The sequence below is a fragment of the Vulpes lagopus genome, chromosome 7 (genome assembly GCF_018345385.1).
Source record: "Vulpes lagopus strain Blue_001 chromosome 7, ASM1834538v1, whole genome shotgun sequence".
Taxonomy (NCBI): domain Eukaryota; kingdom Metazoa; phylum Chordata; class Mammalia; order Carnivora; family Canidae; genus Vulpes; species Vulpes lagopus.
In genome coordinates, this window is record NC_054830.1 from 52,222,521 (window position 1) to 52,241,520 (window position 19,000).

At 41.5% G+C, this 19,000-nt stretch overlaps 1 protein-coding gene across 2 annotated transcripts in view; it reads left to right on the top strand.

Moving 5' to 3' along the window:
• The window catches only part of MKRN2 (makorin ring finger protein 2), a 30,243-nt gene that overhangs the window by 1,935 nt on the left and 9,308 nt on the right, over window positions 1–19,000 (top strand). Inside the window, exons 2-6 of one of the 2 annotated variants that reach the window (XM_041760538.1) lie at window positions 5,104–5,169; window positions 13,437–13,565; window positions 15,015–15,196; window positions 16,365–16,669; window positions 18,301–18,515. In XM_041760538.1, the coding sequence (XP_041616472.1) occupies window positions 13,444–13,565; window positions 15,015–15,196; window positions 16,365–16,669; window positions 18,301–18,515 (824 nt within the window). In that variant the 5' untranslated portion in view covers window positions 5,104–5,169; window positions 13,437–13,443. The remainder of the gene's footprint in view (window positions 1–5,103; window positions 5,170–13,436; window positions 13,566–15,014; window positions 15,197–16,364; window positions 16,670–18,300; window positions 18,516–19,000) is intronic. The other variant, XM_041760537.1, reaches the window with a different exon arrangement.

Genomic DNA, 19,000 nt, shown 5'->3' on the forward strand with positions numbered 1-19,000 from the left:
AAAAAGGGGGACTCCTGCAGGATGTTGTTGCACATAAAGTCAAGATTGGGTTGGAATGTTGGAAAGGGATCATTACTTCTGTTTAAGTACTGTTGTTTGGTGGGACCCGTACAATGTACTGGGTGCTCCATTTCACGTGTAACCCAGTAATCCTCACTGTTCCATAGATTGTGAAACTGAGGCTCAGTACTGAAGTGATTGCTCCAGGTCATTCAGCTTCTAAGTGGCCAACGTGTGGCATCAGTGTCTATACTTTGACTGGATGGCCTCCAAATAAATTTGGGAGTTGCCAAAGTTTCTTCACTGCAGGAATTTTTAAAGCTCTTCACATGTGCATATGAAAGGAAAATGTGTGCAAAACCATAGAAAGTAAAAGAAGTTTACTTGCAAAAGGGTGTGAAGGAGTCAAATTTCACAAGGATTGCCTCACTAAATAAAAAACAGAACACTTTTTTTTTTTTTTTTTTTTAAGATTTATTTATTTGAGAGGGAGTACCCATGTGCACAAGCCGGGGCAAGGGCTGATGGAGAGAATCTGGAGCAGACTCCTTGCTGAGCTCCGACATGGCGCTGGATCCCTGGATGCCGAGATCACAACCTGAGCTGAAGAACACTTTTTTTTTTTTTTAAGATTTTACTTACTTATTCATGAGAGACAGAGAGAGAGGCAGAGACATAGGCAGAGAGAGAAGCAGGCTCCATGCAGGGAGCCTGATATGGAACTCGATCCCTGGATTCCAGGATCCCGCCCTAGGCCGGAGGCAGGTGCTCAACGCTGAGCCACCCAGGCGTCCCCACAGAACACATTTAAATGAAAAAACAGCATTGTTACCTAGAATATCAAGTTTACATTAGTATTTCATGGTGGAAAAGCTTCTCACTCTATTATCTTTTTCACTAAAGTCTTATCTCCAGACATTGATAACTCAAAGGAAATGTTCAAGAAACTTTATTTTGGGGACTGGATTTTAATAGGGTGCTCAGATGTTTCTGATTTATCTGAGGGTGCAGTGTTTTTTGCTTTGTTTTCCTGGCTGCGGGATGTGATGTACATACTTATTCTGAATAGCAGCACAAAATGTTATAGTTTTGCTTCTATTCTGATACACAGATGTCTCTCCAATAGTTAGATATGAAACGCTAGGTTTCGCAAGTTTAATGACAAAGACATTTCATATGTTTATTGCGTGGAATGGCAAGAGTGGCTGCTTACACAGTTGTGCTGTCAGTCTGTTCTCTCGATTTCTCAGCATGTCATTCTAACCCAAATCTCAAGTTGGCGATTATTTTTTGCTGGTTCTTCTTGCTGACTACTTCCCCGAGTCTTCCAGTCTGTTTTCAAAGCCCTGATGCAGGCCTTTATGATAGCTTAGTAACACTTTCTTTTTCTTCCTCTTGTGCTAGAGGTCCTTTTGTCTTATCATCACTAGGTGAAGATGTAGGATTTGTTTCCTTAGGAGCATCAAGCTTAGAGCTTTTAATTCTTTGGAAGTCACAATACATAAAGGACCCTATCAGCTAGTAAGTGGTAGAAGAGCTTGAGTTCTGGAGTTGGGCAGTTCTGGATTCTGATCCTGGTACCACCTGTGCCACAACTTCCTCATCTGTAAAATGAACAAGGTAATACCTAACGAGCAGGGTTGGTTAACCGATTAGACAGTAACAACAGATGAGCATATTTTTGGTGTAGTAGGCTAAGCACTTGCATGCATTGTCTCAGCCAAACTTTAGAGTAGTCTGTGACAGCAGTCTATGAAGTACAATTATTATATTATGGATGGGAAAATTGAAAATTTAAATAACTTGCTCGAGGTCACATAGCAAGTTCTCTGATTTCAGAGTGTTAACCACTACACTGTACCTCAGCCTTACCTCTCATATTTATTTCAGGTCTACCACTGGGCCCAGCATTAACCCTTTTCCCCCTCAGTAGATCTGCATACAGTACAGCCATAGAATTTAAGTCTGAAAATATGTAAAGAAAAGTGACACTGAGAATGCAAATTACCCATATAGTAAGATACAATTTGCAGAAGCGTTTTTGCTAGAGTTAAGCACTGTTGAAAGGTGTGTAAGAAACTAGATTGATTTTGTTTGACTCAGCCCTCAGCTGCAGTTTGAGCTGCTAGTGGTTCTGTGGCTTAAAGTGAACCTAGTGTCCTTTGCAACATATAATAGCCACACTGTCTGAAATGGCCCTTTGGGGTCACCCAGGATAACACACCCTTTTGGAATGTCCCCCAGAAATCTTCCTACTCTGCAATACACTTCCCCTCATACTACCTGCCCCCCACTCCCCACCCCAATTCATGTCTCTGTCTTCTTTCTAGAAAGATATAAGGGATGGCTTGACCATCAGGAAGATTGAGCTGTTAAGAAGTTCATTACAGGGTACAATATGAAATAGGCCTGGATTAAGCTTAATATAACGTAGATGGGGAGTGATAGCTCTAAGCAGTTGACAAGCTGCCCCAAAGGACAAGCAGGATATGTTCAAGCTAGTTTTGTGTTTGTCACTGGGGAGTGGAAATGATGACATACGCTACAAAAATAGGACTGGGCTGGCTTCATCTCTTACATAACGCTTGTTTCATGCTCCCCTTTCTTGAAGGCACTGATGGTGGTCTAGAGGTTATTTTTGAAGCTGTTTAAATCTCAGCTTAAACACTTACATGAAGTCACCAGTTTATAGGTGACAAAACTAACTAGAAGCTCTGGTTGATGGTTATATATTTGTTTTCTTAATGAGAAAGATAGTAGAGTTTGAAAGGTAGGTTGTCTGAATAGGACTTCTGGGAGGCCGTAGAATTATAAAGGCACCCTTGTAGGATCACCGCTAAGAATCTGTCCTCTTTCATGCCTGGTTAACAAATAGTATTTGGTAAAGAACCTCTAGTTGTCTCCTACCTCCATTCACCTCCCCCCACCCCCCTCCTTTTTAAGGAACTCTTCTTGTTTAGTTTCCCTAAAATAAACTATAATGAAGTATTTATTAGATCTTTCTTTTGTGGAGCTGGTCATATAGCCACTTTGAGCCTGTTCTCTTCCAGTATTTATGTTTACTAATCCTGATCCCTCTTTGTCATTCAGAGTTGGCTCTTGGTGCTGAAGTTTTTTTTAACTTCTATAGCTTCACAAATCGCCATATTTAAGGACTACTGAAATAATGCAGTTTTATAGCATTTCTCAAAAGAATTGTTAAGCTCTTTAAAGTGTAAAGTACTTTTGTGTCCAAGTTCCACAAGACCACCCCTCCATCCAGAGATTGGCTAGAAAGACTCCACAGGACTCAGCACATGTAATTGTACTGAACGCTTAGATTTACTACAGTGATATCGCAAGAAGTCAGGGCTAGATCATATGGGAAAAAGGCACAGGTAGCAAGCATCTGGAGGAACCTGTGCGCAGACATCCTGCCTTCACTCCTTCCCATAAAAGGTCACCCAGCATACTCTTTCCCCCAACAACAAAAATGCAGCAACATGTGCAGAGATTCAGTGCCTAGGCTGGTCACTCTCTGCCTAGGATCTACCAAAATTCCAGATTCCCAGAAGGAAAGCAGATGTTCAGCATAAACCACATTGTAGAGTTTAAGCACAGTAAGCCATTCTTATCACTTAGGGAAAATTTCTAACCATGTAGCAGACATTTTACCAGTCAAGTTCCAGATACTAGGCAGAGGCCAGTTTGTAAATAGGCTTTTCTAAGGATAGCAGGCTCAGACCTGCTGGTTAACTCTTTGCACTAAAGTTGGTACTGTGAATAAAAAATCCTTTTGATATAGGCCTTATTTTTTTAAGTTCCTTTCTAATAAAAAAATACTCTTTTGTATAATTTGTCGGGTTCTATGCCCTGTTTTTTGTTTTGTTTTGTTTTGTTTTGTTTTTTGTTTTTTTTTTTCCCAAGTTCACCTGCAGCTGCCTTAAAACAAGTTACTGTATAGCCTCTGATCTCGTGGAAGACTCCTGACGGAGTGTTGCTGAGAAAAACCTAGCTGATCACCTAGGAAGAACGCCATGGGATGGCACCTTTGTATAGTCACTAAGTTGCAGGGTCCTGTTCTCATCTTTGTAGGTTCAGAAATTTGATTCTCTTAATGTACTTAGAGGTGCTCTGCTAGCTTAACTCAAGAGAAACCTAAAAACTAGATACCCTTTTCTCATTTTCCTAGAGAAAAGAGACTGTTAGGTGGATCTTGTCAATACTTTCTCTACTTTTGGGCAGATGAACAGGTGAGGAAAATTGGAATTATGTTTAATGAGTAAGGAGGGTTTGAAGGTCTTCAAATCTTGTGGCCTCCAGCTGAGGCAGCCTCCAGGGCCATCACAGAAGCTGATGTGCAGCATGAATTGTCATTTGTGTTCTCTGGCATCCTTCCTCTGGAAAGGACAGTCTGGGCCTCTTGAGCCTTCCTGACTTACCTTAGAGACCATTGCCTGCCTTCTGTTGCCAAGCCTATTTCCAATTCCAGGCAGAGCCACGTAATTGGTTAGGTTTAGGCTTTCTATGTTCAGTTGCATTTAGTTATGTTCCAGATACGCCTTTCTGAAGTTGTTCCCAGGTTTCTTCATTAGAGACCAGATGTTCCCAACTGTGTATTTAAGAGCACTAGCCCTCTTGGATCAAAGGCCTCCAACTGGGAAGCACCATAGTGTGTGGCTGCCACTAGTCAGTTTTCTGCATTGAAGAAGGGAAAGTGCACAGTAGCCTGGAGGGTGAGAAGTCTGGTCCATGAAGGAAGGCGGCTTATAACAAACAGTTCAGTGCAGTGAAAGATGGGGTACGGTGTTTTGACAGGAGCCACAGTAAGGGCAAAGGCAGAGTGACAGGGAAGTCAGCTGTGGTGGGAGAAGCTCAGAACTATCTGGGAAGACCAGAGTTGGGGTCCCTTCCCTAGCAGTTTGACCTTCTGTATGTAAGTCATCTCTCCTCTTTGAGCCTCAGCCTGGGACGTCTTGAGAGTTCATTCTGCCCTTTAGTTTATTTCTGTGTATGTTTGAAATTTTCCATAAAAGGCTTTTTAAAATAAGTTAAAACATGGGTTCACAGATAAAGCTCCTTTACAAAGCAACCTCATAACAGTCTCCTCCCCTTCATTTTCAGCCCTCTCCAAATCTGTCTTCCACCCTGCAACTCAAGTGGCTTTTTCTGAAAAAAGCCTGGGGAAGGGTATGTGTAATAACCATGTAGGCATGCTTCAGAAATAGTGCATGTTCAGTTCCAGGCCACTGCAATATAGCAAATTTTGCAATAAAGTGAATCAAATGAACTTTTTTGGTTTCCCAGTGCATATAAAAGTTATGTTTATATTGTAGTCTGTTAAGTGTGCAATAGCATTATATCTAAAACCATGCACATAACTTAATTTGAAAATACTTTCTTGCTAAATTCTAACCATCATCTGAGCTTTCAGCAAGTTGTAATCTTTTTGCTAGTGGACAGTGTTGCCTCAATGCTGATGGCTACTGACTGATCGCCATAGTAGTTGCTGAAGGCTGGTGTGGCTGCAGCAGTTTCTTAAAAGAAGACAAAGAGGTCTGCCACACTGACCTCTTTTTCATAAACAATTTTTCTGTAGCATGTGATGCTGTTTGATAGCATTTCACCTGCAGTAGAACTTCTTTAAAAATTGGAGTCCATCCTCTCAAACTCTGCTACTTTATCAACTAACTTTATGTCATATTGTAAATCTTTTTTTGTCATTTCAGCAGTTTTTAAGCATCTTCACCAAGGAGATGTCACAAAACCACTTTCTTTGCTCATCCATAAGAAGCAACTCCTCATCCATTTTAGTTTTATCATGAGGTCACAGCAGTTCAGTCACGTCTTCATGGTCTACCTCTGACTATAGGTCTTTTGATCTTGTCACGTCTGCAGTTGTTCCCTCCAGGGAAATCCTGAGCCCCTTGAAGTTCTCCATGAGAGTCAAAATCAGCTTCTTCCGGATTCCTTTAATGTTGATACTTTGACTTCTTCTCATAAATCACAAATGTTGTTAATGGAATCTAGAATGGGGCATCATTACTGGAAGATTCTCAATGGACTCTGCTCAGATTCATCAGAGGAGTCACTGTCTATGGCAGATGGCCGTTACAGATTTACATAATGTATTTCTTAGACTTGAAAGTTGAAATCACTCCCTGACCCCTGGGCTGCAGAGTGGATGTTGTGGTAGCAGGCATGAAAACAACATTAATCTTACACATCTCCCACTAAAATTCTTGGGTGTCCAGGTTCTTTGTCAGTAAGCAATAGTATTTTGAAAGGAATCGTTTTTTTCTGAGCAGTAGGTCTCAACAATAGACTGAAACCATAGACCACATAGTAAACAGATGTGTTGTCATTCAGGCTTTGCTGTTTCATTTATAGAGCACAGGCAGAGGAGATTTAGCATAATTCCTAAGGGCACTGGGACTTTCAAATAGTAAATTGAGCACTGGCTTCAACTTAAAGTCACCAGCTGTATTAGGTTCTAACAAGAGAGTCAGCCTGTCCTTTGAAGCTTTGAAGCTTTGAAGCTAGGCATTGACTTCTCTTCTGTAGCTATGAAAGTCCCAGATGTCGTCTTCTTCCAACAGAAGGCTGGCTGTTTCATCTGCATTGGAAGTAGTGTAGCCACCTTCATTTAATGATCTCAGCTAGATCTGGATGATTTGCTGCAGCTTCTATATCAGCACTTGGTACTTCGCTTTGCACTTTTATGTTATGAAGATGGCTTCTTCCTTAACCCTCATGAACCATGTCTACTAGCTTCAGACTTCTTTTCTGCAGCTTGCTCACCTGTCTCAGTCTTTACAGAATTAAAGAGAGTTTGGACCTTGCTCTCCATTAGGCTTTGGCGTTAAGTGCTGGTGGGTGGTGTTGTCTTCTCTCCAGACCACTAAAACCTTCTCCAAATTAGCATTTAGGTTGTCACACTTTTCTTTTCTTTCTTTTCTTTTCTTTTCAGATTTTATTTATTTATTCATTCATTCATTCATTCATTCATTCATTCATTCATGAGAGAGACACACACACACACACACAGAGGCAGAGACACAGGCAGAGGGAGAAGCAGGCTCCATGCAGGGAACCTGGTGTGGGACTCCATCCCAGGTCTCCAGGATCACGCCCTGGGCTGAAGGCGGCGCTAAATTGCTGAGCCACCCAGGCTGCCCAGGTTGTCACACTTTCTTATCATTTGTATTTTCACTGAAGTAGCACTTTTAATTTCCTTCAAGAACTTTTCCTTTGCATCCACCACTTGGCTAACTGTTTGGTGCAAGAGGCTTAGCTTTTGGTCTCAGTTTTTGACATACCTTCCTCACTAATATGAATCATACATACCTGGCTTTTAATGTAAAGTGAGAGACGTGTGACTCTTTGTTTCACTCAAACAGTTAGAGGCCACTGTAGGATTATTGGCCTGATTTCAATATTGTGTGTCAGGGAATGGGGAGCCACCCAAGGAGAGGGAGAGAGTGGTGTAGCAGTCAGAACACATACATTTATTGATTAAATTCTCCATCTTATATGGACATGGTTCATGGTACCCCAAAACAATTACAATAGTAACATCAAAGGTCATGGATTACAGATCACCATAACAAATATAATAATAATGAAAAAGCTTAAAGTATTGCAAGAATTACCAAAATGTGACACAGAGACATGTGTGTAAATGTGATGGAAAATGGCGCCATGCTCAAAACAGTGTTGCAACAAACCTTCAATTTATAAAATGCAGTATCTGTAAAGCACAATAAATAAAGCTTGTGGACAGTTTTCTGTACGACAGGGTGCTTAGAACCTTTCCTCTTCTACTGTCTGTTGTAAATCTCTGAGAAGATTAGACTGTGCCATTTCCTAAGTTGACTTGACTCCAGGCCCTTTTGTTATCTCTCATTTTCAGATGCACTCATCAGTATTTCCCCTGACACCAGGGTAACTTGAAGCACAATTAAATGATATTCCAACCTTGTCTTTCGACAGGCCTGTTTGCATCCCCTCACAGCCTCCCTTCTGTGCATTTTTCTTGCTATCTTCTCTTTCCTCTCTCCCATTGGTACCCCCACTACTTTGCAGACTGTGCTTCAGCCTGACATCCTCTAGGATGTTGCCCTGTCTCAGTTCATGGTATGTGTTTCCTCAGCAATCTGCATGCTTTGTGATAAGGCACAGATCACTTTTGTAACTGTCAGCTTAATTGTCATTGTGCTTTACTGCACCTTAATAACAGCCGAACTTTTGGGGGTACCTATTGTGAGATAGGTACTGAACTATGCATTTTTATTTACCTTTTTACCCATACCCTCACCAGTATGTATATATTTTTTTAAACTAAAATAACCATTTATTATAAAAGCAGTGTACGTTCATGGTGGAAATGTTAGAAATGTACACATCAGCGGGACGCCTGAGTAGCTCAGTTGGTTAAGCATCTGCCTATGGCTCAAGTCATGATCCCAGGGTTTTGAGATCCAATCCCCACATTGGGCTCCCTGCTCAGCAGGGAGTCTGCTTCTCCCTCCGTCCCCACTTATGCTCTGTCAAATAAATAAATAAATGAGTAAATTTTAAAAAATAAGTTCTTTAAAAAATACAGCTCTGCAAAAATAAAATTACTATATACCTTACTCATAAGGATTGCCTCTCATAATGTGCAATTATATATTTGTAGATTTTTAAAACTCATGTATGTATGTGTATTTTTAAAAATTGATTTTTCCAAAATGAGAATGTACTGTGTGTTATTTTCAAAATTTTTAATTGTGGTAAAATATACATAACATGAGTTTATCATCTTAACCATTTTTAAGTGTACAATTCAGGAGTATTAAATATATTCACACTGTTGTGGAACCATCACCACCATCCGTCTCCAGAACTTTTTCATCTTTTCAAGCTGAAACTCTGTCCCCATTAAACACTAACTCCCCACTCCCCATCCCTCCTCATCCCAGCCCCTGGCAGCCACCATGCTGCTTCTGTCTCTGGGAATCTAACTATTATAGGAACCTCATGTAAGTGGGATCATACAGTATATGTCCTTTGGTGTCTGACTTATTTTACTTAGCACAGTGTCCTCAAAGTTCATCATGCCGTAGAATGTGTCAGTTTCCTTCCTTTATAAAGCAGAATAATAATTCATTGTATGTATGTGCTACATTTTATTTCTTCATTAATCCATCGATAGACACTTGGATTGTTCCTACCTTCTGGCTACTGGAATAATGCTGCTAGGAATATGGGTATACAAATACTTGAGTCCTTGCTTTTGTGTTTTTTTTTTGTATCTGAAAGTGGAATTGCTGGGTCATATGATAATTCTATTTTTAATTCTTTGAGGAACCACTATACTGTTTTCCATAGTGACTGCACCATTTTACTGTAAATGCTGTTTTATAATCTCCTTCTTCCAGTTAATCTTCAACTTCCCATGTCATTTTACCTAATACCCAGTTCACCCTGATTTGTTCCAAAAATGCCTTTTATATCTGGTTTGTTCAAACCAAGATATAATCCTAGACTAAGGGACACCTGGATAGTTCAGTGGTTGGGTGCATCTGCCTTCGGCTCAGGGTGTGATCCTGGAGTCCTGGGATGGAGTCCCACCTCGGGCTCCCTGCATGGAGCCTGCTTCTCCCTCTGCCTTTGTCTCTGCCTCTCTCTCTCTCTCTTTCTCTCTCTCGCTGTGTCTCTCATGAATAAATAAATAAAATCTTAAAAAAAAATCATAATCCTAGACTAAATATTGCATTTGGTTATTATATACCTTATGTAATTTCTACTAACCTAGCCAGCTCCCTCCTTTTTATTTATTTTTATTTATTTATTTATTTTTTTTAAGATTTATTCATTAAAGAGAGAGCTCACACTAGCAAGAGGAGGGCAGAGAGAGAGAGAGAGAGAAAGAGAGAGAGAGAGAGAGACTCCCTGATGAGCTCGGAGCCAGCGGGGCTTGATCTCACAACCCTGAGATCATGACCTGAGCTGAAATCAAGTTGGACACTTAACGACTGAGCCACCCAGGCACCCCTAAATTTTTCTCAACAGCTTTATGAAAGTAGAATTTACATACTACAAAATTTGCTCTTTTTTTTTTTTTAATTTTATTTATTTATGATAGGCACACAGTGAGAGAGAGAGAAGCAGAGAGAAGCAGAGAGAGAAGTCAGACACCAAAGGACATATACTGCAGAGGGAGAAGCAGGCTCCATGCACCGGGAGCCCGACGTGGGATTCGATCCCGGGTCTCCAGGATCGCGCCCTGGGCCAAAGGCAGGCGCCAAACCGCTGCGCCACCCAGGGATCCCAAAATTTGCTCATTTTAAGCATACAAGTCAAAGATTTTTAGTCAAGTTAAAGTTGTACAACGCCATAATTAAATTTAAGAACATTTTCATCACCCCCAAAATGACCTCTTGTGCTCATTCGCAGTCATTCATTCCTCATTACCCCTTCTCCCAACCTAGGGAACCATTTATCTACTTTTTGTTCCTACGGATTTGTCCCCCCACCCCCACCCTTGCCTTTTTAGTGTAAGCTCTATACCCAACTTGGGGCTTGAACCCATGACCCCAAGATCAAGAGTCGTGTGCTCTACTGACTGAGCCAGCCAGGTGCCTCTGCCCCTTTTTTTGATCCTATATTTAAATGGAATCACTCAAAATGTGGTATTTTGTCTGGGTCATTTCGCTTAATGTGTTTGAGGTTTGTCCGTGTTACAGCACGCATCAGTACTTCATTCCTTTCTATTGCCAAATAATACCCCATTTTATGGATATATTATGTTTTACTTACCAGTTCACCAGTTGAAGGAATTGTGTAACTTGTCACTTTCTGGCCACTATGAATGATACTTATATGAACATCCATTTACAAGTATTTGTATAAATGTATGTTTTTATTTTTCTTGAGTAAATAGGAGTGAAATTGTTGAGTCATAATGGTAAATTTAAGTCTAAAAAAACACCAATCTTTTTTTCAGACTCCTGTTCCCCTTGCCTACCTTCCATGAGACTTGTTAAAGAAACCCCTGGTCCATGTACCACCTCTTCTTTTTATATTTATCCGATTGCTTTCTCCTTATGGCTTTGAGCTTGTTCTCAATCACCTGTATTTCCTATAAAGGAGTTAGATCTGGAGTTTTGTTGGATTTGAATTCAATGTTTTTGGCTAGAATGTATCACAGGCTATGTTGTATACTTAATTCATATTGGGTCACATTAGCAGACACATAATATTTGAACTTCCCTTTTTTTTTTTTTTTTCCCCCATGTAGGTACTGTGTCCATCTTTTGTATTTGAAAAGACTATTCTTTTCCCCCATTGAATTACCCAGACAGGCTTATCAAAAGTCAGCTTCATGTTTGTGTCACTATTTTTTAATTAATTTATTTATTTATGATAGTCACAGAGAGAGAGAGAGAGAGAGAGAGAGAGAGGCAGAGACACAGGCAGAGGGAGAAGCAGGCTCCATGCACTGGGAGCCCGACGTGGGATTCGATCCCGGGTCTCCAGGATCGCGCCCTGGGCCAAAGGCAAGCGCCAAACCACTGCGCCACCCAAGGATCCCCTTTGTGTCACTATTTACAAGCTCTTTAAAGAGCTTCCCTCCGACTCCTTGAACTCTATTCTCTGTCTCTTCAGCCCATCAAGACTGTTGTGCTCTGCTCAGGACTCACCTCCTTGCACTGAGATCCAGGGTACGCCTCCCAGAAGAAAGCCAGGCTTTCCCTTGTTTCCCTTCTCTCAAAGGCCAGTCTCGTGTTGCCTCTGGAGCCTATCTCAGAGCAGTTGTTTCATATATTTTGTTCTGTTAGCTAGCTTTTTTACATTGGAGGGCAGGTTCTATGCTCCTTCACAGCTAGAAGCAAAAATCTGTTCTTTTTTTTGTCCTCTCCTCTTCAGTTTGAATAGTTTCCATTGCTGTGTCTTCAGGTCTTCTGAGATTTTCTTTCATCCTGTCTAATTTACAGTAAGTGTGTCTAGTGAAATCTTCATTTCAGATATTGTACTTTTCATTTCTGAAAGTTCCATTTGGTTTATATTTTCTAATTCTCTTCATACTCAGCATAATTGAACATATTTATAGTAGCTGTTTTTAAAGTCCTATCTACTGATTCCATCATCTGTCATTCCTATAATTGACTAATTTTTCTCCTGGTCATGGGTCACATTTGTCTGCTTTTGGCATAGCTGCTTATTTTTTTACTGGATGCCAGTGTGAATGTTTTTGAGCATTTGTATTTTATTGTCTTCCTTCAAAGATGTTAAAGTATGTTTTGGCTGACGGTTATTCGCTATCAGCTCTGTCCTTTTGAAACTTGCTTTTAAGCTTTGTTAGGGCGGGTCTAAAATCCTCGTTCAGTCTCTTTACCCCTAGTACCAAGGCATGTGCCTTTGAGATCGCTCTACTGTTTGCTCTGAGTTTTCAGCCAGGTCTCTGTACTCTCGCTGGACAGAATTATAAAACCTCCCAGTTATTTCATGAGAACCTGTACTAGACATTTCAGTGGAACATTCTTATATATGTATCTTTTGTGCTGCATTTTCTAATTTGATCCTTGCTACAACCCAGTAAAGTAGATAGTGTTATTTTCATTTTATAGATGAAGGTAGTGAGGTTTGTTTTGTGACTTGCTCATAGGTGGCAGGCCTGGATTTTGGGCCCAGGTCTCTGATCCATTTACAGCCGTACCCTTTAAACTCCATGAGAACAGAGAGAACAGTTTTTCAGAGTATTCTCTCAGTTTTGAGTCTCACATTTACATATGTAACATCTCAAATCAAGAGGGTATATCTTAAAACAAATTTATGGCATCATTTTTCTTCCAGAAAACGGTCATTGAATTAGTTGTGGTGCATCAAAAATCACTATTATGTTTTATTTTTTTATTATTATTATTTTTTAAATACTTCTTTTCCTTTTTTAAATTTTTTTATTATTATTATTTATTTATGATAGGCACACAGTGAGAGAGAGAGGCAGAGACACAGGCAGAGGGAGAAGCAGGCTCCATGCACCGGGAGCCCGACGTGGGATTCGATCCCAGGTCTCCAGGATCGCTCCCTGGGCCAAAGGCAGGCGCTAAACTGCTGCACCACCCAGGGATCCCTTATGTTTTATTTTTATTTTTTAAAGATTTTATTTATTTATTCATGAGAGACACAGAGGGAGAGAGGCAGAGGGAGAAGCAGGCTCCATGCAGGGAGCCCGACGTGGGACTCGATCCCGGGTCCCCAGGATCAGGTTCTGGGCCAAAGGCGGCACTAAACCACTGAGCCACCCATCACTGTTTTAGAATCAAGGAAATATGTTTATCTCCAGGGCCTAATAGAGCCTTGATACATAATACATATATAATAAGCATTTGTATGCTAGATTCAAGAATATGGTAATTTTTTAAAGCAAAATGTCTCTAAAAGTTTTATGCCTCCGCTTGCCTCTCCAGGTATTTTATGCATGGTGTCTGTCGGGAAGGAAACCAGTGCCTGTTTTCACATGACTTGGCAAACAGCAAGCCATCCACCATCTGCAAATACTATCAGAAGGGCTACTGCGCCTATGGGACTCGATGCAGGCAAGAGCTACAGCTGCTTCCAACTGTCCTATCAAATTAAATATTATCAGAAACTCAGATCCTTCATTTGGAGCATGGGTGTCGATGAGGGGAATTTTTTTTTTTAAGATTTTTTTTTTTTAGAGAGAGAGTGTAGAGGGGTAAGGGGCAGAGGGGGAGGAAGAGATTCCTAAACAGCCTCCATGTCCAGCGTAGAGCCTGACCCGGGCTCAATCTCATGACCCTGATATCATGACCTGAGCCAAAATCAAGAGTCAGGTGCATAACCAACTGAGCCATCCAGGCAAATTTTAATTTGAAAGTAATTTAACAATAAAAAGTACAGCAGATCATTTTGAAATATAAGTTTCATTACCATAATTTTAATTTTTCAAAATCACTTTTCAGGCCTTATTCTTATGAGATTTTCTTTTTTTCTTAATGAGACTTTTAAAAATTGCACCCACAGTATATATATCTTGCCTTTTTGCCCACTTAACATGTCACAAGCTTTTACCTAAGCTGCTACTTTATTTCCTACTTGTAATTTTATGTTTCATGATGTTAACATGCCATCATCTTATTAACTATTCCTCTCTTAGAAAGTTAAGTGATAGGGATGCCTGGATAGCTCAGCAGTTAAGCTCTGCTTTCAGCTCAGAGCGTGGTCCTGGAGTTCAGGGTTCAAGTCCCACATCAAGTTCCCTGCATGGAGCCTGTTTCTCCCTCTGCCTGTGTCGTGTGTCCCCCGCCCCGTCTCTCATGAATAAATAAATAAAATCTTAAAAAAAAAAAAAAAAGAAAGAAAGAAAGAAAGTTAAGTGGTTTTCAGGTTTTTTGTTTTTGTTTTTGTTTTTTTGCTGTGAGTACCCCTGCGGTGAACATTTATATGCATACAGAGTCTGCCTTTTTCCCACTCGGTGTCTGTAGGGAAATTTTGTAAATTCTGAACAGGAAAACATTCCAGAAACCTGATCAGGTGCTTTTATACTGAAGAGCTTATATGTTCTTTCCTGTGCTGACTGGAGGGTGTAGAAGTTGGCCCTGCCATGCCAGTGGGTACCCCGGAGAGTCCAGGAAGACTGGTCTCCAACTATTACATTGGCCATCATTAACTTTTCAGAGACTTCTGCCAGAAGAACACTGGCTTGGATGTCAGGAGAGATTTCACTTCAACATGTGGCTGGAATTCTCAGGATTTCTCTGTGTTCTGGGATATTTTGCCTGTCCCACTCACATCCCCCTAGGACACTTAAGTGTACATGATAGACAGCAGTATACCTACTACTCTCTTAGAATCACCAGGCATTTTTTACTAATTGATAAGCCTTTTATCATTTAACATATGGGAAAAATTCTCATTTTCCACCTCCACAAATGGAACAGAAGAAAAGATGGTCCACGTCTAGAAGTGTGGGAGGCATGTGCAGGTGCTATGTCCATAATGCATTTTCTGTGTGTTTTGTTTAGATATGATCACACGAGGCCTTCTGCTGCAGCTGGTGGTGCTGTGGGCACTATGCCCCACGGTGTGTCCTCCCCGGGTTTCCATAGTCCTCACTCTGCTTCCGACCTCACTGCATCTATTGTGAAAACTAACTTACACGAGCCTGGGAAACGTGAGAAGAGAACATTAGTACTTAGAGACCGAAGTGAGTGAGCAGAGTCATTTCATTGCCTCTTTTTGAAAAGCAGTGTTGTTTGCTCGTGATGCTCCTTTCTGGCCCTCCCTTGTCAGAGGGCTCCTAACCTAGTCTCCCTCCCAGCTGTTCAAGTGTAGACCCCAGAACTGTCCTGAGAACAGCTTCATTTGGCTGCTGAGCATGCAGGTGATGCGTTGGGCCTACAGGCTGGGTCACTGCCAAATTTGGCCTGTAGCAAGAGCTACAGAGTGACTTTTTGTCAGTGTGTGGCTGCCATGGGGTGCTTTCCCAATTCTGAGAAGCACCCGGCTGCTCATTTCAAAGCTACATATTTTGATAAAGCACATGTTTCACTGTTTTATTTCTAGGTCAGTTCAGAGTCTTAGTTATTATGCTTAGCCAGTATTTGGTATTTTAGGTTGCAACTCTGATAATATTGGGGTTTGGGGAGTGGTTTGTACCTTGGACCAGGGTTTGGGGAGAAGGTGGTAGGACTACAAATCATAAAAGTTATTTTTATTGGCTAGTCCTCAACGAGTAAAAGGATTTCTGGTTCTTGGAATTGTGTGACATAAGATAGGTAGATTCCATCCTAAGCAAACAAGTAATTGTTCTAGTCAAACGTCCTTTCTAAAAAGGCCAGAAGTGTCTGAGGTGGGAATGCCATAGAGGAGTTCCACACTGGCCTCAGGACCCAAAGACTCACTAAATTTTCATTCTAGTTTACTGTAAAATGATAGATAACTTCTAATATAAAGGAAAACGCTGTATTTTATTGACTTCATTCTAAATTCCCATTGACTTATATTTTGGTGTTTAAAAAAATTATTACTAATTTTTTAGTGTTAACTGGTCCATGGGTCCATTTCCATATTTGTCATTTTTAAACAGAAACTTTATAGTTCTTTCATTTAAATATATCATGGTCCGTTTTGCTAATTTCCTGTATTGCCAATTATGTTTTTTCCTTTTTTAAAAAAAATCATAATAATATCATTATAAACATTTATACTGTTCCTTCTATTTTCCCCTCTTGGCCTATTTTTTTTTCTGTATGATCCAAAGAGTGGAATTCCCAAGGTCAGGGTTACTTAATTTGTTAGGTTTTGACTAACTGCTTACCAGAAAGTTTGGGCCAGTTTTCACTTGTGTGTGTGTTATTATGTTTTGTATTAAGATCTCTCTGGCATGGCTGAAGAAAAGACTTGCCCAAGTGTGGTGAGTAATCCAGGAGGCTGCAGTGATCTCCAGAACAGCCCAGAAATGAAGCCGCATTCCTACCTCGATGCGATCAGGAGTGGCCTTGATGATTTAGAAGCCAGCAGCTCCTACAGCAGTGAACAGCAGCTGTGCCCCTATGCAGCTGCTGGGGAGTGCCGGTTTGGGGATGCTTGTGTCTACCTGCATGGGGAAGTGTGTGAAATCTGTAGGTTACGAGTCCTGCACCCCTTTGACCCAGAGCAAAGGAAAGCTCATGAGAAGGTAAAATTGCAAGCCTTTGCATGAACTTATTTTTAAGAAATTTGAAATGCACTAATGACAAAATTGTTGGTGTTCCTATAAGCATCCCTCTGCCAATAATACCTGCAATATGTACCTGGCATATTTATAATCCTATTTTTTTTTTAAAGATTTTATTTATTTGACAGAGTGAGAGACCACAAGCCAGGGGGAGGGCAGGGGAGGAGGAAGAAGCAAACTCCCCACTGAGCAGGGAGCCCCATGTGGGGTTTGATTCCAGGACCCCAGGATCGTGATCTGAGCCAAAGGCAGACGCTTAACCAACTGAACCACCCACGCACCCCATAACCCTATTTTCAAGTCCTTTTCCCTGTTGTCATTTTGAGTTTTTAATTATTTAGAATGAAGCAAAAGGGAAGAGGCACCAGAAACAAAGCAATGCAAAGTTCAGAGAACAAATCTAACTCAAGAGTATGGATGGATGGGTGGGTATGTGTATAAAAGAGGAGAGATGCATTACATACACATTCTCCGTATGTTTACATATCCTCATGCTTGAGGTCCAGCCTGGCTGAGTTCTGGAGAATTTGAGGAGCCAAGTATTGGAAGGGACCTTTCAGGTCATCAAGTCCGCAATATTTCTGGAGGCTCTGCCTCACACTAGGCTCAGTGTGAAGATGAGTAAGAGATGGAAAGGAGCCCATAGCTACAGTGTTAGAGCTTATGACGGTGAGCAGGCCATGGGGTGTTGAGGGCTGAGTCTGTTCCTTCCCACTGCCTTCCTAGGGGTGTTCAGGAGAGCACGAAATTAGAGCTTTCCTCTGCGCCCAGGTGTGCTGAGGTTTTTGTGCTGCACGTATTGGTTTCTCTCCCATCCGTGTCCACCATGAGCTTCCCAGGGCAGAATCTGGGGCTTCAGACTCTGCATTGACTCTCATGCCTAATACACAGTGCCTCACATGGGGGGTATTCAGCAACTACTTACTGAATGAATACATTCATTAAATGGCTTGTTCTCTTTTTTTTTTGTTTTGTTTTGTTTTTAAAGATTTTATGTATCTATTCATGAGAGACACACAGAGAGAGAGGCAGAGACACAGGCAGAGGGAGAAGCAGGCTCCATACAGGGAGCCCAATGTGGGACTCGATCCCGGGTCTCCAGGATCATGCCCTGGGCTGAAGGTGGTGCTAAACCGCTGAGCCACCCGGGCTGCTCAATGACTTGTTCTCTTGAGAAGTGGTGCTGCTTACCTCTGACTCTGAACGACCATCCTAGTGTTTTAAGTTAAGGATTGTTCAGCATTTCTGATACTGGTGTAAATCAGAGTGGGTAAAGACAATGCCCCAGAAGAGCCTGGAAATGGGGGTCCTAGGCTCTGTGAACTCTGTGATCCCAGGCTGGTCCTCTAAACTGGTGGTGACCATACCATGCTAGGAAAACAAGAGGCTGGGCAGGTGATGTTTGAAGTTCTATTTGTGGTCTGAGAGAGCTTTGTGTCTTGAAGCCAGGGGCTGCTGGGCTCCACCTCAGACAGTCATGGTGTGCGTGCCTTCCTGATCTTGGGTGTGGCAGTGTTGCCACCGTTGCTCCCTGGCTCTTGCCTCTCCCCAGCAGCCTAATAGCGTTGCCCTCCTTTCTCTCCGTACTTCAGATCTGCATGTCGACATTTGAACATGAGATGGAAAAGGCCTTTGCCTTCCAAGCAAGTCAGGATAAAGTATGCAGTATCTGCATGGAAGTGGTCCTTGAGAAGGCATCTGCTTCTGAGAGGAGATTTGGGATTCTCTCCAACTGCAATCACACGTACTGCTTGTCCTGCATCCGGCAGTGGAGATGTGCCAAGCAGTTTGAGAACCCAATCATTAAGTAAGTCCAGCTAGGGGTCTTAAGTGTGGGAGCTGGGGAGTTTGATTTGGGGCCTTCTTCTATCTACTCTTAACTCCTCCCTTGGCCTCCAGTGTGAAAATAACTAGTGAGTCCTAGCCCCTAATTGCAGGAGCCTGGGCATGTCAAGTAGCCTTCTTTTTTAAAATATGTGCCTTTTCCTTTAAAATATGGGTAACAGCTCCTGCCAACTGTCAGGGTGATTGGGGCCACTCAGCAGGGATCATCTGTGTGAGAAAGTGTTAATGGCACTGGCCTTTTGGCTCTAGCACTAACAGTTACTGGTGGTTGTCCCTTAGGCTGATTGCCTTTTACATTTTCAGCCTTTATTTTTTTTTTCATCTATAAAATAGGATTGTTTGAAGATTAAATGGAATAATGCATCTAACACATTTTACGTAGTGTATGATACATAGAATGTGCTCCATGGGGCCAACACAAGCTTCTTTTTTTCCCTGGCTTTATTG